General features: G+C 39.4%; 1 protein-coding gene across 1 annotated transcript in view; it reads left to right on the top strand.

Annotated features, from left to right (window-relative positions):
* The window catches only part of shroom3 (shroom family member 3), a 64,678-nt gene that overhangs the window by 29,942 nt on the left and 8,715 nt on the right, over window positions 1-26,021 (top strand). Inside the window, 15 exon segments of the mRNA XM_077497105.1 lie at window positions 6,506-6,631; window positions 11,427-11,633; window positions 12,854-13,176; window positions 13,268-13,466; window positions 13,554-13,609; window positions 13,808-14,267; window positions 14,653-14,937; window positions 16,179-16,617; window positions 16,715-16,857; window positions 18,754-18,870; window positions 18,956-19,407; window positions 21,281-21,487; window positions 21,703-21,889; window positions 23,922-24,216; window positions 25,800-25,876. Coding sequence (XP_077353231.1) covers window positions 6,506-6,631; window positions 11,427-11,633; window positions 12,854-13,176; window positions 13,268-13,466; window positions 13,554-13,609; window positions 13,808-14,267; window positions 14,653-14,937; window positions 16,179-16,617; window positions 16,715-16,857; window positions 18,754-18,870; window positions 18,956-19,407; window positions 21,281-21,487; window positions 21,703-21,889; window positions 23,922-24,216; window positions 25,800-25,876 — 3,573 coding nt within the window.

Below are 26,021 nucleotides of genomic sequence, written 5' to 3' on the forward strand. Positions count from 1 at the left end.
CCGGCATTGGAACCTGGCTGTGTAGTATTGATATTGTCTCACATTGTTTTGATTTCACCTAGGTGTCTGTTTGTGTGTGTGTGTTTAACTTTATTTGGATATGTGTCTGCTTGTGCTGCTCCTACGTGTGAGGTAGTAACGCTCTCGATGCCGATTGGCTGTCGGCAACGCGCCACTGGTAAAAGTTCAAAATCAGCAAAGCACGGCGAAATGGTAAAGGAGCAAAATTTGCACTTTAAACGAATCGCCGGACACTCAATTTGCATTCACTATATATAGAAATGAGCTGACAGAAATGACCAGCTCGCGTTAGGTCTGACCGCAGCATTAGCCTTTCCTCCTTTCCCCTCTTCCAACTCATTTCTTTTCATTTATTCCCAGTTGATGTTTCTTGATTGACTCATCGCATTTTCTGAAAGTAAGCTCATCACATAATTGCTCTAAATGCGCACACGTCATCAAAACAACACACACAAAATCCCTTTTATCAGCTAACCCTTACCTCTGTACATGTCACATTAACAATTAGCAGTGCAACCATGTCTCCCTCCCCATTTGTCATGAGAGAGCCAAAGTTTGGTTTCGTCAAAATAACAAATGGAAGCAGTACTGTAGTTCAAACCTGCTGTGAAAACATGATTGATGTGACTGAATATGACAAACTGGATACTTGGCTAGGAAATGCACTGCACAATGAGTGAAGAATTTGTCACAGTGGTCTTTCAAATCATCTTTGGGGATGTCTTGGAGGAGGAGTCCTAAAGGTGAATCCTCCACGATTTTAAAATGTGTTGTTGTTAAAAGAACACACACGCATGACATGCTAGCAAAGCCTCTCATACGCCCACACCCACACACACACCAGCTATTAACATAGTTCCATGCGCATGTTTTGACAAACATCTATTTTGATTTCCGGGCAGATCTGAAAGATTGTTCTTATTACGGGTTGTAGCGACAGTTTCCCACGGCACTTTTTGTTGAAAAACACACTTTGTGTTTGGTCTAAACTCTCAGGGAGACTCCACATTAAAACGGTAATTACACAATTTGTCTAATCTGGCATCTCTCACATTAGCATATCGCTCCTATGGGTGGATAAAAAAGCAATTCAATAGGAAGTCAGTTTTTCTTGTGTTTTTTCTCCATTTCAAGAGTGCAGTTGCAGTACAAACTGTGACTACATCAATATAAATATGCTGTTAATGCATACTATTTAAAAGTATCCCGCTACAATTTAAAGAAATACAATTGGTCTTTTTTGTTTGTTTATACTAAAATACTAAATATAATACTAAAAATTGTAAATACTTCTTCGTTTTCTACAGTTTGTGCCTATATACACATACTTTAACTACAAATATATAAATCAGTACTTCTGGCATGTAACCCACCGGAAATGAAAAACAGAAATGACGCTTGCAGCAAAGAACCACACTTCTGGAGCGAGGAGGAAACCGACTACTTTATTTAGTGTAGTGAGTGACATAAATATAATAGCCTGGTTTACCATGTATTCCGATAAGAATGAATCCGAACGGCCAAACGGAATGAAAATACTCCATATAAACACCTCAATCGGAATGAAAAGGCTGAATCCGAATGGAATTTCATTGGGAATCACAGGGGTGGTATATTCCTTTTGTCAATCCGAAAGAGCGTCATCTATACACTTCATTCGGAATGGCGAGGCTGCGTCCTATGGAGGACCAAAAGTGCTAACATTAAATAAATGAATACACCATTAAATAATTAAATAAAAATGTCATGAAATAATTAAATGTGTCATTTATTAATTAAATATGGAATTAAATAAAACAATAATTAAATAAATGTGTCATTCATTAAATTACCTATGTGAGCAGATTGACCAATCAGGTGTTAGGAATGCCCACCAAACTTTGATGGACAAGTTTGACAGATAAAATAAATTCACTGAACACCGCAACACAGTGACCATGAAATAATTAAATAGAGAAACAAATAAATAAATACATTTACAAATAATCAGAGGGAATTTAATTAATTAATGACACATTTAATAACATTGATTTATTTATTTTATTTATTTAATTCCACAATTATTTAATGCCGTATTTATTTATTTAATGTCGGTACTTTTGGTCCTCCATAGCGTCCGGCATACGCGTGCTCTGTCTTGACATAAATGCGTCATGACATCATTGTTTCCACCCACTAAAATGTCTCCCCAGAGGTTGTCTGCGAGGGGAGAACTTGTTTTTAAATACTTGAAACTTGTTTTTATCTAGATGTTGCTTCAATAAAAATTTTAACACTATCACAACTACTGTTCTAAATGATGAATGAACACCATCTTGATAAATCATAAATCGATGACCGTGTGTCCTGCGGCTCCCGCGTGGTTGGTCCGAATAAACGGAGAGCAGATAAACAGCAGATCGGAATGGATCACGTCACCTGTAAACAGGTGACCAGAGAACATTTGATCGCTTCACAAGCAAATTAGGTTCCCCTTCATCTGACAATTAGCATAGATTTTAAACATAGAAGGCCAAAACATCTGTAATGAAAATTAAATTGCACTAATAAACTAGCCACTAGAGGGTGCTAGAACTTCACAAATGGAAATAACCTGATTTTTTTTTTTACAGATGTGTTCCTTTTAAATATTGTGAACATGACGAAGACGACGATATTGTGGCAGTTTTAATATCACGATATCACGATATTGCCCATATCGTTACATCCCTAGTAAATAACCTCTGCTCTGATTGGGTCACTGTTGTCATTCATTGATAGCCAGCTTTCCTCTGATTGGTAGTTGCCAATATGTGGCCATCTTGTGGCCACTGTGTCTCTTCATTGTGTTGGCTCCGTTGTCCCAGACAAATTTTGACAGTTTATGTATAAAACGTATATAAACATAAAATAATTTGTGTGTATGTGTGACCATATTCAGGATCTTTATTATCATTGTGGGGACCACAGGTGCTTTGTGGGTACATTTTGGCCGGTCCTGACAACTCAAGACCACTTTTGGAGGGTCAAGACTTGGTTTTAGATTTTAGGTTTGAATTAGGTTTTGGTTGGGATTAGGGTAAGGGTTAGGAATAGGCAATCAATTATGATGGTTAAGGTTAGGGTAAGGGACTAGGAAATGCATTATGTCAATGTCCCCACTAGGAATTATAAGCTAGAGTGTTTGTATTTCATCTGATTAAGATGATAAAAATAAGCATTTAAAGTTCTGTGAACTGTAAATTCACAAAGAGAGCCTAAAACTAGATGTAATTCTTCTCATCTTTTAGAGTTCATTTATGTAATTGTAATTCGTCATGTGTTAATTCTCGCTTGAACTTTCCTTCACTATGTTTTTACAGCCTGCTGTTTCTTTATCGAGTGTGTGATGTCATTATGTTCCTTTTTTAATTTGTCACTATCTCTTTTCTCTTATCGCATTCCATCTTCCTGCCCTTCCCTGCTACTCATTCTCTCACCGCCTTTCACCTCTCTCTCCGTGGCTCTCTCTGTCTCTCTCTCCGAAGATCCAACGCTACGTCCAGCCGGACTAGGGATGTTTACTTCATGCTTTTAACATGCGGCAGCCTAATGACTCGTAATTGCTTCAATTGCTGAAAACGTTCAGGGTTAGGAGCCAAAGCGGTACCACTCTCTGCAGCTCACCAGTAGATAGAAGTCGAGGGGAAGAGACGCAGTAGTTGAGGTTCAATGTGCAAGTGATTTCTATGTGGGCATGTTGGAAAATATAGTGTGTCGGTTTTAGTCTATGTCGATAAGAGACGAGGTGCTCGACGTTAGGTCTGAGACATAAAATGAGAAAGGATGTGCAAGACAGCTAAAGGTTGAAGGTGTCATATGAAACGGAAGAAAATTTCACAGATCAAAATACTTCCAAAAAGCTCATTTCTCGGAGGACAAGGCGGGTTTTGAGTGTACGTGAGAGAGCCGTGAATAACATCGGCAAACAGTGGACTTTGGACCAAAGCCATGGAGTTGTTGGAAGTGTTCTATCGTAGGAAGCTTCGAAAGAAGCAGAAGAAAGCGCAGCTGGGCCGGTCCGAGGGGGCGCTTTGTCGGGCGCCGTCGGAGGCGAACGTCAACAACCTGGCCACTGGCCTCATTTCTAAAGTCCTCAGATTCACATCCAGGTAAAATGGATCACATTGATTTCTTTTATAGCAATATAAGTGGTATGTATCTCTCAATGGATTAGTTGTTATGATAGTTAAAAGTGTGTCAATGTACAATAAATGTCTTGTATATATATGGATTATTGTGGTCAATGTTTCAGAACTCACTCCTGAACTTGAGGAGAATATTCGTTTGTAGGGTTGCACGATTTTGAAAAAAAGTATAGTTGCGATTTTTTCCCCCCTCAATATTGCAATTGTGATTTAATAGGCAATTATTGTGTTTCAACTCCCACACGTCGTATCAATTTCAACTTGCTCAAAAATCCACACCTCCCGGGCCATGATTTTATTTTTCATTCCTCATATTTAGTTTTCCGACAATTTAATGTTTAATATCACATTTCTCCCATTCATTTTCAATGGGACAGTCATTCAACTTAATCTAAGTCCAACTTTCCACTTCCACTCCCTTACATACATTTTATTTTATTCATTCCCAGGTGTTTGATATTGCTGCAGTGGAACATGTGCTAAAGTGCATTGGTGTGTAAGCAAGGGGTTGGGAGTTTGAATCCCAATTCTGACTGTATATTGCAAATGTATCCATGGGCATCACACTGTGATATCCATATATACCTACTGACTGTCATATCAGGAAATGTATTATGATTTCACTGAAATGATTAAATTCATAATATCCAAATTCAGCATCAATAACAGCTTTCAGTATTATGCTACATTATTCAATATAATTACGTGATGAGCCATGGATTTCAACAATCCAGTTATCTCAGTCATTAAGCACATGCCTAGGACTGGGGAGAACGCGGTTCGTATTGCGTTTGGAGCAGATTTTTCAATTTCGCATAATAATCATTACCAGCGTAGACTGATTACAGTTCACATTCTCTTTAATTTATTTATCATTAACTAATAATTTGAAATGTTCGCATAAGAAATCTTGCAATATACTTCATAAGCATTTCACAAGCATTCCACATGCATTCAAATATTAGCATTCAGCTTTCAGCATTCACACGCAATTTCTTCAGAAATTGCATGACTAATTCGTTTAAGTCTTCTGCCGCTGTTCTGTTGTTGTTGTTGTTTTGTTTTGGGGGTTTTTACAAACACACGCAATGAATCTGTACTGCAAAAAAACAGAATCAGCTTTATTGTACATAGGTATTTTGGTCTTATAAGTAGGGATTTCACTAAAATAAAGGCAAATGAACTATGAATTCATATGAAAGATAGTTACTTAACTTCAGTTAACTTACTAAACACTTGCAGTCTTTTAAGCGTTTACGACTAAAATTTTGTGACATAAACACAAATCAGTAGCAATAAAAAAAAAAAATCTGTGCATTAATAACTTCAACATTTTGTGTTTCATGAAACAATGATACTGTATGTAAACATGGACTACACTTCTTAAGCACTAAACTTATATAGACACTGTATAAATAAATGCATAAAATATACATACATATATATATTAAGATGATGTGTTTTACAAAGATGACTTTATGTAGGAGTAGTAGGCACCCTGCTATATCTCCAACAATCCTGAACAGCATAAATAGTGGAGAAAATTAATTGACAGCTATTTGTATAATAATAGCAAAGATTATAAAACATTGAGGTATTCCAGGTCTGACGAGGTTCTGAGACATGCAAGATTTCACGTAGCTGTCCTCTACTTATGCAGATACAATCTTTTCCTGTTTATCAGCATGAATAAATACAGAACAACAAAGCGTATCCAAAGTGATGTGAAATGTGAAGTCATTAGGCACGGTTGTTCTTAGAAACAGCAGCATTCTATGATCCAATCACCAATCACATGAGCTTCACATGACCAAACCCAGAAAACAGGTGAGCCTTGATTGGTCGTTACCTGAGCCCTGAGCACATGTGATGTCATTTTCAGTTGACAGCAAATGTCAAAATGTGTTTTTAAAGGTATTAATTGTCCATGAAAAATAATGAAAATATCACATTGATTATAGACAAAATATTTACTTGATGATATTTGTTCTTAAAAAAAAACTGTTTCACATCAGCATCTATTAGCACTATGTATTTTGAAGACTTGGTTATGTTGCTGGGCCTCAGAGAAGCTTTCAAAACAAGCAGTGAATGAGAAGGGATGAAGGAGTGTCTCATTTTCCAAACAAATATCTCTTAATATGACCAACTGCAGTTCTGCACACAATGTACAACATACATAGTACATTTTGAATTCTGATTTGCTTCTCCACCTGCACGAATGAAATGTCCAATGAATGCAAATAAATTATTCTTCACTTTAATATAATGTCCCAAAACGTTGTAATAGTTTCACGCTTTGTGTATAAACCCCACAGACGCAGTGAGACGGCATCTCGTCCTCACTCGTGGCATTCAACAAAACTGGGTGAAGGTCAGCAGGAGTCAGAGCATGAAGGGATGGACACCATGAGCAGTGCCTGGCACCACAATTACCATGCGAGGTCAGTGTGTCTTATCAACAGGGTTCTTTTTTTTGTTTGTTTTTTTGTGGACTTTCAAAATTATACTGAATACAAAACTAACACAACTTTATAAACATCAACTCTTTGAAGTTTAGTGAAGTGGTTCACATACAGATTGGCAGTTTTTGCAGTCAACACTCATAATAATAACAATAAATTCTCAAAACAAGATGTATTTGACACAATATGAAATGTTTATTAGGATTATAGCTATAAACAACTGAGAAGGACATAAACAGCTCGTGAATATCAGTTTGAATGTTGAATGTTTCTGATGTTAAATAGTTGGTATGTTGACATATCAAGCCTTTTTTTTTTTTTTTTTAAATTGGTCCTTGTTATTGGACAACAATGATTCAGTATGTTAAATATCAGACAAATTTACGAATAAAGAATCAGTGGGATCACTACACAATGGTTTCATTTAATGGGGGACAAAAGTAAAACTGGTGCCATGTTAAACGAAGTAGCCTTAGAACATGTCGTGGTTAAGTTTTTGTTGAGTCACCTTTCCTCATTTTACTGCATATAAAGTTGTATGGTGGTTTAGCTGTTTTACTTTGTGGGCTTTTGGTAGCAGTAAGTGTTTTGGGCCTGATACTGTAACTGTTGGTTCACCTGTGATGACACAAGCCATATACAGTAGGTGCCTTATTTATTTTGATCCCAAATAGTGTGAATTAAATGTTATTGTATGCATGTTATTGTTCACTCACTCCAATATAGGCTATTATGTACACTGTTGGCAACTGGTGTAGAAGTGGTGAAGAGTGCCATATTCAAAAGAAGGTTTTGTACTTTAGACCTCGTGATTTTCACGATTTAATATTTGGGAGAATATTGCAAACACAGATCAAAGTTGGAAGTGATGGAATTAGAAGTGTGAGTGGAACAAAATCAAAGATATTACTGAGTTACAGAAAATAAATGTGTTGCACTGATAATGTTAGGGAAACAGGAAACCACATAAAAAACACGTTTTGTTTGATTAACATGTCCACAGTACATGGCAATTGGATGTATTTGCCCATTTTTTGTTTATGGCAATATAAAATCTAGGGATGTAACGATATCGGCAATATCGTGATATCGTGATAATAAAACTGCCCCAATATCGTCGTCGTCGATTTCCATTTGTGCAGTTCTAGCACCCTCTAGTGGCTAGTTTTTTTTTTTTTTTTTTTTAAGTGCAATTTAATTTTCACAAGGCATGTTTTGGCCCTTATATGTATATAAACGCGGCACGGTAGTCGAGTGGTTAGCACGTCCGCTTCCCAGTTCTGAGGTCTCCGGTTCGAGTCCAGGCTCGGACCTTCCTGGGTGGAGTTTGCATGTTCTCCCCATGCCCGTGTGGGTCTTCTCCGGGTACTCCGGTCTCCTCCCACATTCCAAAGACATGCATGGCAGGTTGATTGGGCGCTCCGAATTGTCCCTAGGTGTGCGTGTGAGTGTGGATGGTTGTTCGTCTCTGTGTGCCCTGCGATTGGCTGGCAACCAGTCCAGGGTGTCCCCCGCCTACTGCCCAGAGCCAGCTGAGATAGGCGCCAGCAGCTCCCGCGACCCTTGTGAGGAATAAGCGGTCAAGAAAATGGATGGATGGATGGATGGATGTATATAAACCGAGTCAATATGTGGAGGAACTCAATGTGTGTAATATTAAGTGTTAATAGTGAGTTTATATGTATTGCTATTATGTACAAAAGCACAATATTGTGCTTTTTTTTTTTTTTAGCTTGAGCTCATTTTTTTTTAAATAGTGTGACCTTTTTTAAATATCGCCAACCGCCCCACAATATCGTGATAATTATCGTGTCGTTAGCTTCATATCGTGATAATACCGTGTCGTGGTATTTGGATATCGTTACATCCCTAATAAAAGCCATCATAATTTGCCACAGGATTGACAAATAACATTGTGTGTGCTAAATTTATCTTTTAGTACAGTGGTGGCCAAGTCCGGTCCTCGAGATCCGCTATCCAGCCTGTTTTCAATGTCTCCCTCCTTCGGCGCAGCTGAATCTAATGATCAGCTCATCAGCAAGCTTTGCAGAAGCCAGATAACGATCCTGATCATGAATCAGGTGTGTTTGTGGAGAGAAACATGGAAAACAGGCTGGATACGGGCTCTCGAAGACCGAACTTGGCCACCCCTGTTTTAGTATATACTCCTTCAATAACTTGCTAATTGAACTGCTCAGCAATTTTGCAAATTCAGTAGAGGCAATCCTGGGTGCACTCCATTTTGAGCAGAGTCAAGATAACGCAAACCTTTCGTAAATCAGGCCCTATGTGTGGTGTTGTGCATTACGTGTCTGTTATGTAAAGAGGAGCTGTTGCTCAGGAGATTTATATCATCAGACAAAGTGACGTCAGTGTTTTTGTTAAACAGCAGTAAATGGAAGTGAAAGGCTCTGACATGACTCTGTTTGTTCGGCGGGGGCATTGACGCTAATACCCAAAGAGAGGGGGAATTCTTCATGTTCCCTCCCCACGTCACCTCCGGGTCTCCCATGGCAACATCTCACCCCCTACACGCACTCTACTGACTCGACTGACTGTTGTACTGCTATGTTAACTTCACACGGATCCATTCTGGATATGAAGTTTTTTTTTCATGTAACGGCTTTGGATTTAAGAAACGGTGGAGAGAGACAGATGGGCTGACAGAAGTTCGAGAAGCAGGGGAAAGTTACTGACACAGAAAAAAAAGAACAACAAAGGCTGCCCTCTTTTCAAAAGCAGTAATTGCATTGTGTTCGCTTGGAAGAGTTGGTGAATCCAAGTGTGACGTACACGCACACACACACACTTGCAGCACCCAAAACCTCATTTTTAGTCCACGTCTCAAGCACTTTTTTTGCGAGGTTACAAACATCACGTTTGTCAATGTTTTTAAGCATTTGATAGAGTGACTAAACAAAATACAGAGAACTTTCTTGCTCTATTCTGTCCTCACCTCCACATTTACTGATTTCAAATGTACCATGGTAGATGGGCTCATACAGGTGTTACGTGAATTATGGTCTTGAATTTTCATTGTTTGAAAAGTGCTTGGATTATGATGGAAATGTTTTGCTGTGCAAAATGACTCCAGAATAACGAGCTGTCAGAGTGAATTGTTTTCATGTTATATAAACATACAGTTGCAGGTAGATATAAACATACATTTATTATGGACATCATTTATATTAATGTGGTGCATTTAATGGTCAATTTGAACCACATTTTGATTTGGTTCGAACATTTATATTAATCATTATACTGTACTGTATTTTTAATTAACAAGAATTGGGTGCACAAATCATCTTGACAGATACAACTATTTATAGACAGGTATACACTCTCACTAATATATTATTTGTTTAAATGTCCCTGATCAAGTTTCACCTTAACCAGATAGACGCTACTTGTAGCCCCTCAAAAATGCTTTACCCATTCCAAACCAGTATCCATCTGCTTTTGGGTCATTTTGGTGGTGGTTGTTTTCAAACTTTTTATTAGATCCAATTTTATTTGTGCCTTATAACCTAAATAATCATTTTGTAAGTATGTCCCCAGTATGCGCTTGATGGAAAATGTAACCAGACTCAATGCTATTTCCAGACTAAACAATTTTAGGGCACATCCAATATAAACAAACTAGTCTCACACTTACATTCAATTCCTACTGCCAATCAGTGATATTTGACATTAGGGATGTAATGATATCCAAACTTCACGATACGATATTATCACGATATGAAGGTCACGATACGATAATTATCACGATATTGTGGGGGGATTGGCGATATTTAAAAAAGATCACAATAATGTTGAAAATAAAAAAGAGCTCATACTAAAAAAAACACCTCAATATTGTTGTGCTTTTGTACATAACAGCAATGCATATAAACCACCAACAATCTCTAATAACAATATTGAGGCACTTATTTCAATCAACCTGACTTTTTTAAGTTTCCATTTCCAATTACTGCACAAATGGAAATCAACCTGACGTTTTTACGTCAGGTTGATTTCCAGTTGTGCAGTTCTAGCACCCTCTAGTGGCTAGTTTATTAGTGCAATTTAATTTTCATTAGGGATGTTTTGGCCTTCTATGTTTAAAATATATGCTAATTGTCAGATAAAGGGGAATCTAATTTTCTTGTGAAGCGAAAACTGTGTGCTTGCATTAGCAAATAAGTGCCTCAATATTGTTATTAGAGATTGTAGGTGGTTTATATGCATTGCTGTTATGTACAAAAGCACAACAATATTGAGTTTTTTTTTTAGTATGAGCTCTTTTTTATTTTCAACATTATTGTGATCTTTTTTAAATATCGCCAAGCCCCCCACAATATCGTGATAATTATCGTATCGTGACCTTCATATCGTGATAATATCGTATCGTGAAGTTTGGATATCATTACATCCCTAATGTCAAATATCACTGATTGGCAGTAGGGATTGAATGTAAGTGTGAGACTAGTTTGTTTATATTGGATGTGCCCTAAAATTGTTTAGTCTGGAAATAGCAATGAGTCTGGTTACAGTTTCCATCAAGCGCATACTGGGGACATACTTACAAAATGATTATTTAGGTTATAAGGCACAAATAAAATTGGATCTAATAAAAAGTTTGAAAACAACCACCACCAAAATGACAGAGGAAGGAACAGATGTGTTCCTTTCTTTTTTACCATAAAGAATAGCAAATTAACATTGTTTCAATTAATATTTTTTTGTATGCGCAAGAAAGTATTCTTACACAAATATCCATCTGTGTATTGAGCAGTGCCTCCACCACGGACCTCTCGGGTGGGTTTGAGTCGGATGGCGGCTACCTGAGAAAGAGTCCTGACCAGTACAGCTCAAGAGGCAGCATGGAGAGCTTGGATCCTCCTCAGTCTGCAAACCTCCAGCACCATCACACGCTGGGCCATCACACCCACAGTGGGCCCCACCCTGCTTACTCCTCCTGCCAACAGTTATCTTCTGCCAGGTTTGAAGAAACAATACGTTTTAATGAAGTCAAGCCCTGACATCCAAGCTTAACCGGGAAGTGATATGTAGCTGGGCCACCCTTTTCAAAGATACTTAAATACTGTTGATTGCTTTGGGGTCACTCCCTTTAGTTTCTTCTTTAATGGGCAACAAATAAGGTTTAAATCTCGAGATTGACTTGGCCAGTTTAAAATCTTCCACTTTTCTCACCTGATCACCTCCTTTGTTTTTTGTCATTATCTTGGTGTATGATGAATGATTCAGTTTGATTGCATCGTTCTTTCTTGGCATACAAACAGTTTCTGTTGACTCCTCAATTCATATTGCTAATGCCATCATGTGTTTCATCAATTAAGTTAGTGAGTGCCTCTTAGAAGAAGCCATTTTAGTTCAAGCCATGTTCATCATCTAGTAGTTTGCATCTTCTGGTGGAGCCTCTGTACTTTTGTTAATGGAATAGTATTTTATGAAACGTGCGCCCCAGCCCTCTTGAGATTACTGCTGATAACACTAATTCAGTAGTTATTTTACAGCTCTGTTTCTGTTATCAGCTGCTGCTACTTAATTTACACATTCAATGTTTATTGCAGGTCATTCCAAGTGGTTGCAGTTTGCATTTGTTATGGCCAATGTTTGTGCCAATGTCTTAGCTTCACAATTCCACTCATAGACAGATTTCTGGTTTTCGTCTTTTGCCTCAAGTTTAAGACAAAAAAATCTGAATCAGACGTTCACGTTATTGTTTGAAAAATCCGTCTTGTAGGACACACCCAGAAAAAAACATACCTGTATATCATGTGTTCAAATGCTTTTGCTCACATGAAAAATGGGTGGGTTTAAACTGAAGGTGCTATTTTTGTAGTTATAGATCAGATTGAGATATAATATGAATGAAAGCTGCAGTGTTGATTTGTTTTTTCAGAACATTGGTTTGTACAATTGATTAACACAATTGATTGGACCCTTTACCTGGTTACACTACATGACACAGCCACTTGTTGCTATGCAGAGTTCAAAGGGTTCTATATAACGGCACCAAAATCCAATAAAAAAAAATGGGTAAACCCCAGTCTTGCCGCTAAGTGCTTTTGGGTAGAGAAGTAACAAAAACAGGAAGTCAAAAGCACACATGCAAAGGCAATTTCTCTAAAACGCAGAACAGATTATGAAGCATGTTTCTTGTTACAACCCTCTCATAAACTATATGCCTCGTTATAGGTCCTCCAACAGCATTGATCACCTCCACAGCAAGCGAGACTCTGCATACTCCTCCTTCTCCACCAGCTCCAGCATCCCAGAGTACCTTGCCTCTGCCCCCACAATCAGTCCCGAGCGCTCCTATTCACTGGAGACCGTGCCCCAGAGAGGAGGAGGTGGAGAGATGCAACAAGCTGACATACATTACGTCCGGACGGTTTACAACGCCCAACAGGGGCTCTCTCAGGAGCAGGAACTGAGCTCTCCGTCGGCTTTATCACTACATAACAGTGATTCAAGAAGTGGGGAAGGAGCAACGGGAGGGCACAGCAGAGATCTACCAAGTAAAGTAGCATTTTCAGGAACATGCTCATTTTGGCTTGGTGGCATTAATGATTTTTTTTTTGTGTCAAATCTTGCTGCCTGGTTCAATAGGTGGAAGTAGCAGTGGTATTCTGGCTGCAAACAGGCACAGTGTGGGTCCAATATGTGCACCTGGAACCAGTCACAGCTCTTATGAGAATCTGAAAGGGGCACCTGCTCCACCACGGCGCAGCGACAGCTATGCAGCCATCAAGAATCATGAGAGGCCCAACTCTTGGTCAAGTGCGGAGCAAACCCGGGCGGTTAATAGGTGAGCTGCTTTTTCATAAGGAATACCTTTTTAATGAATCTTCTATGTGAATATCAAATTTAAGCAAATGGATCGTGTTCCAATCAGGTCTCTTCAGAAGGGCTCCTATCATCATTCCAGTGGCCCAGTTGCCTCAAATACAGGTACAGTATGAAAAGGTCATCTATGTTTATTTTTTTTAAGAACAGAAAGAGAAGGAGCCAAATCTGCCACATCTGTATTGGCTGGCGACTAGTCCTGGGCGTACCACACCTCTTTCCAAAGACAATAGACAATGGAATAGGCTCATGCTCATGCGCAACCAATATGAAAATTGATATTTTACCTTATTGCAATTTCAGCAAAAGGCTCGTGCATCACCGACGGTCAGCTCCACACCGTCATAGAAAAGAGTCCAGAGAGCAGCCCCACCACAAAGCCCCGACAGGGCTTTTCCACACCAGGTTCACCTTCTGGACCTTCCACAAGCCTTACAAGCCCAACTTCCCAGTCAGGACGCCTCATTCTGCCCACAGGAGTATACCCTGTACCCCAACCCGAACCCCACTATGCACAGATACCCAGTTCAAGCCAGTCAAGCACCTCAGGTGTTTATCCTGCTCTAACCAAGGACAGCAACCGGCAGCAGCAGCAAGGTCTGCAGAACATCAGAGGACAGGAGGAGGAAACAGCCGAGCGATGGAAAGATGGAAAACTACCATCTTTCGAAATAGGTCACCAAATGAACATTTCATCAGCGTACCCCCACGCCACCGTTCAAACGGCTGCCATAACACAAAGCAGAGCAAATGAGTCAGAAAGGTAATGATTCAATGTCTTTTGAGTGTCAATCATCGATGTGTAAATCTGTGACAGTACTAAAGCTATTTTTCAGATGTGGGCATTTCCGTCAATCATCAATTCCCGTCACTGACGATGCCCCCCTTTGACCGAGTGCTTCTGCATTTTCGGCAATGCTTTTTAACGCTAAGCCTCGCAAACATTCACGGAATGAGAAGGGCTGTCTGTACCTAAAATCTGCTTCAGTCGGTGCTCATTCCGCGTATTTTTTCAAGGCTTCGCGTCATTGTGGACTCCCTTAAATGGTGGGCATCGTCATTGATAGGAATTGATGATTGACGGAAGTGCTAGCCTCTGCCATTTTCCCCCTGGACTCTAATGTTCTCTTCCTTTCCGACTTTCTCAGGAATCAACAGGAGGATAGTAATATTGGTCACAACAGACCCTTTCCTACTGCAGGAAGATCTGAGAGCCAAGCTGGGGCCAACATGTTTCAGCGTCAGCAGGGACCCAAGGTTCACAGCCCCCATCCCCACCATATGCATGCTAACCAAGGACCACACAACCAAATGTTGCAGGAACATGATTTCCTAGGTCCCCAAACTCAGTCAATTCCAGTTCTTGGGCCTCAGACCTTCCAAGAGCGAAGGGACCCTTACACAACTGTGCAGTCTACGGGCCACGTCCGAAGGTATGTACAGGTTGGAGTTATTACGACTGAGATAAAAGGTTCGTCATTGAAATGTCTTGAAAGTCTAGTCAAATGAGCATGCAAAGCATTTGTGCTTTTGTCATATTTGAGGATAGACTATTGTTATTTCAAATATTTCCACATGCTTGAGGAGCTACTAGTTTATTGTGTGGACATACCACCTGTTGCTTTTGGCAAGTCGTCTGTGTTAATACCAAAACATTCTTGGCTAAACTATAACCGTTATTGCATTGCTCGAAAGTCGACACTAGTGTGTTTTGCTGTTTTGTTATTTTTTACGAGTGTTTAGAGGGAGAAGAGATAGACACACATTCAGAGCAATTACACTCCATCTATTCTTAACTGTCCTTATAAAAGCATTATCTTGCTGAAATAAGCAGGAATCACGCTGACAAACTGTGGCTTGCATGCAATATATGTTGCTGTAAAACCTATATATAACTTTTAGCGTTAATGGTGCGTTCACAGATGTGCACGTTACCCGTGTATAAGCATACATACACACCCACATAAGATCACAGAGGTTCGCTTTTGAACTTTTCGGTGATAAAAATCTGGGTGGTCCATTTCCTCTTTAGCCGGGAGGACACAGCGTCAATGACAATTTGAAATGTGGTCTCGTCAGACCACAGCACACTTTTCCATTTTGCATCAGTCCATCTTAGATGGACCTGGCCCTAAAGAAATGAATTTAAACTTTCAATTGCAGATTTAGCAACAAACTGTGTTGAGAAAGTGGCACGATACTTTATTCAATGATTTTATTTATTTATTTATTTATTTTTTTTAAATGCAGTACCTTTGAAGGATCAGAGGTCACAGACATTAAATGTTGTGTTTTGGCTATGTGCAGACACTTCTTTAGGTTCTCTGAATAGTTTGCTATTGCAAACTGCCGATGATGAAACTTCTGAATTTCTTGCAGTTGTAAATTCTATTAAGTGTTGCTCTTAAACTGTTGCTCTTTTTGCTTGAGTAGATGTTCTCAAAGTGGTGAACGTCAGCCCATCTCGCTTGTGATTGAATGAGCCATTGGGCATGCCCTTTTGTGTTGCAATGTTTTTCTTTTTTTCTAACTTCGTAATGTGGCGGTCCAGTTAATTATATTTTTTTGTGAGAAAAGTGGTCCTTAAAATGCTTCATGTGGAATGTGCAAACTGGAATTATCCGGAAATTTGAGAGGGAGCACAAGAATGATTAATTGTATCATCTCTTTTCAGATTGGTGGAACAATCCAACTCTCATCCAGGGCCAATGACATATTCCAGAGTTGCACAAGGACAAGTGCCCCCATCCCATTCACCAGTTCAGCCTCAGCACTTCTCCTCCCCCTCCTCGGCTCAGGCATCCCTCCGTCACCACAGTGACTCAGCAGCTCTTCATTACCATCACTTGGACCAGAAAGAACAGAACCGAGACAAAGAACACCCGCTGACTCGTCTAGAGAATGCTCTCGTAGAGGTACAGCGTTGCACCAGCCCCAGCAGTGGTGTCTCTGCCAGTAGTCATGACAACAATGCAGTGGGTGAGGGTATCCAGGGACCCACCCGTAGTCTCTCTGTCCTAGAGAGGGTCAGTCGCTTTGAGCATTGCGACAGAGCAGGAAAGCAACGCAGTCAAAGCATCAGTCATTGCCACCACAAAACCTCTTTCCGCAGGGTAAGTCAAACAAACCAATCGATAAATCTTTTGGTTTAAATAATCCTAATCACCATATAACCCAATCTTCACTAATTTACATCTTTAAACACTTTAGAATCAGATGACTGATGATAATTCCCACGGTGCCCACTGTGGAGCAGAAGATCTCAGAAGCATGCTAGAAAGAAGCACCAGAGGGAGCAAAACTCATAGAACTATGAGCCACAGAGGAGGCAGCGTCAACTACAAGAAAGACAGGTGGGTTCATGACAGTGTTGTACTTATATAGCACATTTCTTTGTGGAATTTCCATGTGCTCCACCTGCTTAGTACATGGGTTTTCTTTATCTACTCCGGCATCTTCCCAAATCCCCAGAACAGGTTTATTAGGCATACTGTAATTGATTACTCTAAATTGCCCATAGGTGTGAATTAGTGTGACGCTCTACGACTCCAGGGTGTAGCCTACCTGCCTCTTGGCTACGTCAATTAGGGCGGTCTTATATGTGTGTGTGTGTTTTTGTTTGTTTTTTAACCACATTAACATCGTCTATGCTTTATCGCTGTTTATTTAGATCAAAAGAACTGTGTTTTACTAAGCGCCCTAATTTCATATCACGACTCGAAATAAGCGGTTTTGCCTCACAGCTTGCGAGACTAAATTTGCATTTACTCATAAAAACACATTGAACAGCAAAATTGGGAATCATCCGCCAAGGCAGTCCAAAAACCCCGAGGTCGAGGCTCGAGTAAATCGGTGCTACTTGGGCCGCACCAGTTAGCTAACAATGAGCTTTGGCTGGCTACTGCTTCGGAGTCAATCCTAGGTTAGTAATCATCACCTCCGTGGCAGTGAATAAGCTACGTTTCTGACAAGTATCATTCTCACGAAGGGATCACGAGGAAAGACAGAGAAAGGGAAGCCATGCTAATTGCTAGCTAAACTAAGATTGACACGGCTAGCACATTTAACAATGGAATGAACTGCTGAGATAATCGAGTGCGCTTATCACAGACGTCTGGTTGGAACTGCGTTGTAGACTCTGGAGAGGAAAAAAAAGAAAATCATTAGCTCAACAAAACTGTAACCGTAAATGAATTATGGCACACTATCTCTTATGTCAGCCAGGAGATATAAAACATTGATAATATTAGTAATTTTATTTGTTTGTCTTCACAATATATGTTTTGAAAGTTACATTACAGTAGAGCTTTTTTTTTGTATCACTTAAACTTTGTTTCTAGACAAGAAATTACAGTTTGCTGCTATACACAATACGAATTTAAGAAAAAAAAAAGGGGTATATAAAAAAAGAAAAACAATTGTTCATTCGTTATATTGTCATATTTTCATTGTTTAATCAAACTCTTGTTTCAGGTAACTGGTTTAAATGTGCAACAACAACAAAAAGCTCCACAAAATTAGAGCAAATAGCTTACTAACACTAAGAACATATAAAATTGGAACCAAATCTTGTGGTCTGATGAGACCAAGATGAATTTATTTGGTACAGATGGTGTCAGACGTGCAGAGTGGACACCTTGTGATGAGTACAAAACTATGTACTGTATTTTGCTTTCATACTTGGGTCAATCATGATGGTGGGTGTGTCAGTGTTTGGCTCTGCATGAGTGATGTGTATAAATGATACCAATACGATAATCACCAAACACAACTCCAAGATGACTAAGGCGAGAGGAAAGGTGATGGTCTCAAGAACAAAAACCTTTTCAGTATCTGTGGGGCATCCACCTCTGTGACACCTATGTAGCTATACTGTACTGTGACTACTTTCCATTGTAGCAAAGTGTCATTTATTTAGTGTTGTTCCATGAAAAGATAGATTTGAAAAAAAAAATGTGTCTATTAGCAGTAAAATGTTGAAAGGTCGAAGGGAACATTAACAGTGCTAATATAATTTTGCAAGTGATAAATAGCAAGAAATGCTGTTTATAAAGCACTTTTATAAATCATAGTAAATAGAGAAAAAGAAAGGAAAAAAAATTGAAGCTGTATCCTAAAACATGGATGACATCATTATTTTGATGCACAATAACACAAACATACAGAAAGAGAGATAAAGAATGATTCCTATTAAGTCTTGGGGGAGGATGTACATTTTCTTTGTGCTCATGTTTTCCGGCCCTACTCAGGACTGCACCTGATCCCAGTTCAGCCCTGGAGAGAAGCCGAAGCAGCCTCCATCTCGATGGGACCAGGGAAGATGTCCAGAACATGTTGGGCACTTTGCAGGACACGTCCTTCCACAGGTCAGATGTCACTTCAACAAGCTACTGTTTTGCCATTGGCCAGGTAGTATAACCATATTAATGTGTACAACTTGTCTTCAAACAGATCTTACAGAGATTCGGTGAAAGAGGCGCAATCTAAGGTCCTGCGTTCTACCTCCTTGAGACACAATTCCTCCCCCGTTCGTTCCTCACGCGCAGATTCTTCACCCAATCCCTCCTCACACGGAAGCCATCAGCCTCTGCCTTTCGTGGGCAATCATCCCCCCTCGGAGAAGAAAGGTCCGAAAACCATGCCCAAACCACCGAGCATTGTTATCAATGCCCCAGTCACGTCCCCTCACACTCCAAAGGAGCGGCATGTGGTCGGACCAGAGACTCGAGGCCCAAGTCCTCCAGCCTTGCCCAGCGTCCCCCCAGTTGGACCTCCTGTGTTGCGGATCGGTGGACGCAAACGTATGACCCAAGACCAGAAGAAACGTTCCTATTCTGAGCCGGACAATATAAATGAAATTGGGATTTCAGATTCTGAGACTGGTCTCTTCAAGATTGGAGGAGGTACATGAAACTAAACGTACCTATCATGCACGCAATAGGCTTGTGTCTAGTCTAAGGCCCTGTTTACACTGCTTTGTTCCTCAAAGAAATCTTGTACAGACAGAACCGTCTCAAGACATGCGAGTGTCCAAAAGAAGACGCCTAGGCTGTAATATATATGCCAAGTCTGGAGTGGCGCTGTAGCGTTTCCACAGGGAGTTAACGGAAAGTGTAGATGAATCAGCGAAGATGACGAACCACTGATCTGAATAGCCGATTTTGAAGCCGTGAGGCCGCCATATTACTCCTCCCAAGAAAAGTTTCTCGGCATACAATCCTATACATTTACAGTGTCGAAATTAGAGAACATTTGAGACAGTACTTAGTAGGAATAAACAGGGGTCTAACAACTGAGCGATAAAAGAAAAGGGGTCTTCAATGTAGTTTAAACAACAGTCTGTTCGCGAGATGGGAGGACTAAGATGGCTGCCCAGTCACTTCAACGGCTTGCACAGGCGTGTATGGGCTATCGGCTAACCAGTAATATATACAGATCCGTGAAACGAACACAACGCAGGAGAAGTGACAATTATTCAAGTGCAACATCACGCAAAACATTTTGCTGTAAAAAGCATAAACAAGCTAAGGAGGTTATGCAAAACGAGGAAGACACGGCTATCTGCCATTGTTGTTGACAGACTGGCGGTTTGTGCGCAGTCACATTCTAGAACCCGGTTTCAAAAGTGATCAGTTTCACGCTACGAAACCGAACGGGCTTTTGTGTGAACTAAGTCTTTTCTAGTTTGTCCTTCTTTGAGTATAGGTGGGTTGAAATCATGTGATTCCAGTGGCGTGCAAAATTCAACTGGGTGTCAATGATGGAGAGCGACTATGCAAAAGCGTTGGGTGAGCCTGAACGTAGCTGACAGTCTCTGAAAATAGTAAAATATGTCAGATATGATCCTTACACTGTGAGGAAAAGAGATTTTTTCCGAACTTGTGTCGGATTTGCCTGGTGTGGAGGCAATCGCGAACTACCTCGTCCTCCAGACGTACTACACCGCTAGCCAAATGAAGGCGTGTAAAAGCCTGGAAGCTTACAAGTATTTTGTGTGTGGTTGGGTCAGCGAACTCGGATCGAAAGAATCACTAAATGACTGCCGTCCTGTTTTTGTTCGGGTGAGTAAATGTGATTCAGGATCATTTTCTTTTCAACTCAAATGTACCCAAAGGTAGCACTGGCATCAGGCTACAGGCTTGTGGGCTTCCTGGAAGAACGACCTCAATTTAAGAGCCACTTCTGATAGCTAACGTAGCTAGCATTGCTAAAAACAAAGACACAGTCACCTAGCATGGACACACAAGCTGTAGAACAAACTGCTACTCCACATAGTATTATCACGGTTAGCTATGTTTCCGGTAATATCACACTGGCCTGTTGAGAGTTTTATTCAGCTATTTAAGTAGTTTCAGTACTGTATCCTTACCTTTCACGAAGTGATCACTGCATATACGAACGTTGTCCAACTTTGCTCCTCCGGATTTCAGATGAAACTTTTTAATCCATTTCTGCCATCTTCTTATGGGTTTTTTTTTAATTCACCTTTATGGGTTACTACTTTCAGGCCACGATTAGACCCGTTGCTAAACAGCACAAAACTTCGGCATTTTCTCAGCTGTTTCCTATGGGGAAATTACTTCCTGTCCCCCATCTGGGGTTGGGCGCTTGTCGTGACGTCACATGAAGCCCACCTATAGCTTCCTTTTTGATGAAAATCCAAAGCCATTGCTTGCTTCATGTGAAATAATCCAACGGTTTTCATGGTTCTCACAGTTACAAAAGTCAGCTAAGGCGGCTAACCTAATAAAATGAAACTGATCTACCTGTCTCTAGAGACCAGCGTGGCTGACCGGCGGAAGATGTTTGAACTTGGATTTGCAAACAATGCCATATCGAGGCCTGACTTGCGTCAGCTTCAGCAAGATGCTGTGGCTCAGTATGTGCAGAGGAAGAGAAGTGCAAAGAAAGAGGAGGGAAGAGAGAGGAGTGGGCCGAGGCCTCTCAGCGCTTATCTACAGTCGGAAAATACCTACCATTCAGGTGAGGGGATCATGGCTGAGAAGAACAACAGAATTTTAAATTGTATTTTGTGAGATCCTGCACCTTCTCTAACTGCAGTGTGTTCTTTTGTATAAGACGTTTGTGTAAAGTTTATTCCTCTTTTTTTTATTACATGGAGGAAAATATACTATGCTTACCTCATTAATTTTTCGTACCTGCTTCTTCTACTCAATTTCCCTCATCGGACTCCCCAGACACCCTCAGCCTCTCCTCTACCTCCAGCCTGCTCTCCCTCCAAGAATCTGGCCTGGATCGTAACCTTTCTTCCGGTGAACGGCGTCACTTCTCTTCTCCTGGAGCTGACCTGCGAAGCCTTCAGTCTAACTTGTACTACCCAGGCAGAGTGTGCACTCCGAGGGCTCCCTCACATCTGTCACCATGGTAACCAACACTCCTTAAAGTCACAGAGAGAGACACTTTTAACACATTCACTGCCATTGGCGGCTAAAGACGTCAAAGTTCAATTTTTAATGGACTGGCAGTAAATAAGTTAATGACTTTTAACTAGCGATATCTGAACCTAAGCCATTCTTATGACTACGAGGGCGAATTAAGGCCACGTAAAAATATTGTTTTGTTTTGTTTTTTTGTTTATTTGGTGGGAGGGGGGGTGTCATATTCCAAGAAAAAAAATGAGAAATTTACAAGGAAATAAACTTGCAAATGTGCAACATTATGAAGTGGCAAATTTGCGAGAAAAATAACTCAGAAGCTTGCGAGAAATACACAGCGTAGCTATTGTCTGGACGAGGTGCTGACTTTTGTCCACCAGGAGCTAACGTGAGGATTCGTTGGTGTTTAAAGGGATACTTGATTCATTGAAGACTTTTCAGCAATGAAAAGTTAATATTTTGTCTAGAATGAATTTGATAATTTCATTATTTTTCATGTACAATTAGAACCTTTAAAAAGTAACTTTTGTACTTGCCGTCAACTGACGATGACATCACATGTGCTGAGGAAGTAGGTAACGACCAATCATGGCTCACCTGTTTTCTGGGTTTGGTCAGTAAACTGAGCCACGATTACCTGCTACCTACTTCCTCAGCACAGGTGATGTCATCATCAGTCGACAGCAAGTAGAAAAATTACTTTTTAAAGGTACTAATTGTACATGTAAAATAATGACGTTACCACATTAATTATAGACAAAATATTCACTTTTTACTGCTGAAAATGGCTCAATGAATCAAGTAAAAAAAAATAAAAAAAATACCAAACGTATGAATGTGTAAATAACTCTGTAAACATAAATGTACAAGTAAATATATATTTTAATAAATGAACTTAAAAGCAATTCCTATCTCCAAGGGTTGTGCAATTAATTGAAATTCAATTACAATTTCAATTATTACACTCCACAATTACAAAATCAGCATAATCGTAAAAAAAAAAGAGGATTAATACTTATTTATGAGTTGTTTAAATTTATACATTTGCACCTTTTTAAATGTTTAAATTAACTAATTTAATACATTTTGTTCCATCCAAAAGGAACTTTCATAATTATAGTTTCAAAGAATGTTATTTGTCTTAATATTTTTTGTTTATTACGCTTAAACTTTTTCTTGTTTCGTACTAAAAAAAATAAATGATCGTCCTACTACACAGTACACATGCGGCATTCCAACTTCAAGTTTTTGCCAACATAAATAAATAAATAAATATATTTGATTATTATTATAAATATATTATCATAAATTCTGTTTTATCCAAAAGGAACTTACTTAATTATAAGTGTTTCTATTTTTTTTAATTGGCCTTAATATTTTTAAATGTGTAAACATTTTCTTTTTTTGTACCAAAAAATAATCATCCTACTCCATAGTGCACAAGCTGCACTCTATCTTCACGTTTTTGCCAACACGAATAAATAAATAAATAAATAAATGAATAAATACATTCTGTTTGGTCCAAAAGAGACTTACGTAATTATAGTGTTTCTATTTTTTTTTTTTAATTGGTCTTAATATTTTTAAATGCTTAAACATTTTCTTGTTTTGTACAAAAAAGAAAAAAATAATAATCGTTTGACTAATCGTGATTTCAATTATTGCCATCATTATCCAAAAATCGAGCAGCCCTAGTATCTCCTTATTTGAAAACCTGACCGGAAAGTATTAGCACAAACATCTGAGTACGCTACGTGCATTTCTCGCAAGTTTTGGAGATTTTTTTTCTCTCACAAATGTGCGAGTGTATTTCTTAAGTTTAAGTTCTTAAGTTTTTTGTCTCAAATTTTCCACCTAATAATGTCACAAATTTGCATGTTTATTTCTCGGAAATTTGTGAGTTTTTTTTTCTCTGAATATTAACCCCCTGTATAAACGTGTATATTTATATGTGGCCCTAATACGATATTGTACTTGACAACTACTGCATTTTGATATTTTCCATTCTTTGTGTTCCCCAGTGGGGATGTGGCACCTGAGCGCCACACCTCCAGCACCCACCTCCCTCATCATTTCATCCAGGAGGCAGGCTCCCATAAACAGAGTCCAGTCTGGTCAAAAGATTTGCAACAGGCAGCGAGGCCTCGACAGAAGCGGGTCCTATCTCAGCAGGCGAGCGGGTCTCTGGCAATGGTCGGCTCCGTGCTGGGCTCCGGCAAGTCTGCCTCTGTTGAAGATCTTTTGGAGCGGTCGGAGGAAAGGATTCCAAACCACTCTCGCTCCCGCTCATCCCCCATTCTAGATATACTCAATCAGGTAATGTGCAACGAGGCACTCTAAATTATGTAGACAGTGATGACTTAGTCTAGAAAATTTTGCTAGCCTGTTTTTTTTTTTTTTTTTTAGGAATTTACTTATCGTAGGACGAAAATAATATATATGCCAATTAGAGCTGTCTTCAATTTTGTAACATGCCAACCACGCACGTAACTGGCCCCTCTATCTCCCTGAACAGTTGCTGGTTGCTCTGCTCAGCTTTTCCCTTCACAATTTCATCAGTCATAACATAAACACTTAAACTGATGTAATGATGAAAAGCTCAAGCGCTTTGTTTCATGATAAAGGATCAGACACACTTTTAGCTTCAGGGACATTTTGTTCCGAGTTGCACAGGAAATGCTCGGAATCCTCAATGTTTCCTGTGTGGTGCCGGAGAGCTGCAGCTGGTGGCTGGGTGATGTTTGATGTGGCTGATAGGAAAGATAAAACACAAACACACACGTATACATATGACATCCTCGGAGTCCTTAATGGAAGGCAGCAAAAGACGAACTTCTCTTTTATCTGTTTACCTTATCAGCAGGACCAGTGTCACATAAACAACTTACATTTGAGGCAGACACAGACATTCTTTTCTTTAAGTTTCACTTCAGATGTTTTCCCTCCCAGTAAATAAAAGTCAATAAGATATCCAACACTATACTGACGTTGCTACTTACAGCAATTTGCATTAGACACTCTCTCATACTGATTACTCAAAATTCAACATTTTACCTCATGGAAAAGAACTTTCTGAAGATTTGAAATAAAAAATTTAATATTAATTAAACTTTGCTAATATTCTAATGCTAATTGCTGCAAAAAGAAAACAGATACAAATATTTTTTTTCCTGATTATGGTAGGTTTCAGGTGTTTATATAAATAGAACATAATATTCTGTGGGCCTTGCAAAAATCAGTCAAAATCCAGTAAAACAGCTGGGAGCAAAGGGGGTTGCTTCAGTGAAAATGGCTGGGAGTGAATGAGTTAAAAGTATGTTTGTTTGTTTTTTATTTACTTAATACAGCACATTATATACATTTTTTCATTTATCATATATGTTGTTTCATTTTGGTATGATTTTTAGTTTATTATGAATGCTTTTTCATTCATCTTTTATGGGTTTTTTTTTATTTACAGTCATTTTTCCCATTAAAAGTATGTTTTGTTTTGTTTTTATACTTGTACAGCACATTATATAATTTCTGTCTCCCGAATGCAATGTCATGGAGTGAGGGGACGGACATCGTTGGAAAGGTCTCGTCGAGACGAATCCGCGGATGCCCGTATGTCCCCGGTCGGTCGTAGGGTTTGAGAGATACGGACGCGCAAAGACCAAAAAAATAAACAAACCAAGAAGCACATTAAAAAAAAGAAAAAAAAAGAAAAGCAAGCAGTAAAAAATCGGCGAAACAGCAAGGCCGCGAAAGATGAACCCGCAATAAACGAAGGAACACTGTACTCCAACAATCAGATTTATCATAACTATCAGTAGGCCTACTCATAAGTCAAGTCAAGTCATCTTTATTTATATAGCGCTTTCAAATAGCCTTAGCAGACTAAAATGTATGTTTTTCAGGACTCCCCATCAGATCAAGTGAAGCTGTTTGATGCCTTCGTGTCTGAGTCTGAACGCTGCGCCAAGACTGAGGACAGGTACTGTACACATCACCACCATCGTGCTTACCTTTTCCTCTCATTCTGTTTCTGTCTCCATGTAGTTTATGTTCTGTGATCGATCTGATTTTGTCTCCCACATTCTCAAAAGTCTCTCTTTTGAGAATCAAATGGCATCTTTGTT

Source organism: Festucalex cinctus, chromosome 15 (assembly GCF_051991245.1).
Source record: "Festucalex cinctus isolate MCC-2025b chromosome 15, RoL_Fcin_1.0, whole genome shotgun sequence".
NCBI classification, from domain to species: domain Eukaryota; kingdom Metazoa; phylum Chordata; class Actinopteri; order Syngnathiformes; family Syngnathidae; genus Festucalex; species Festucalex cinctus.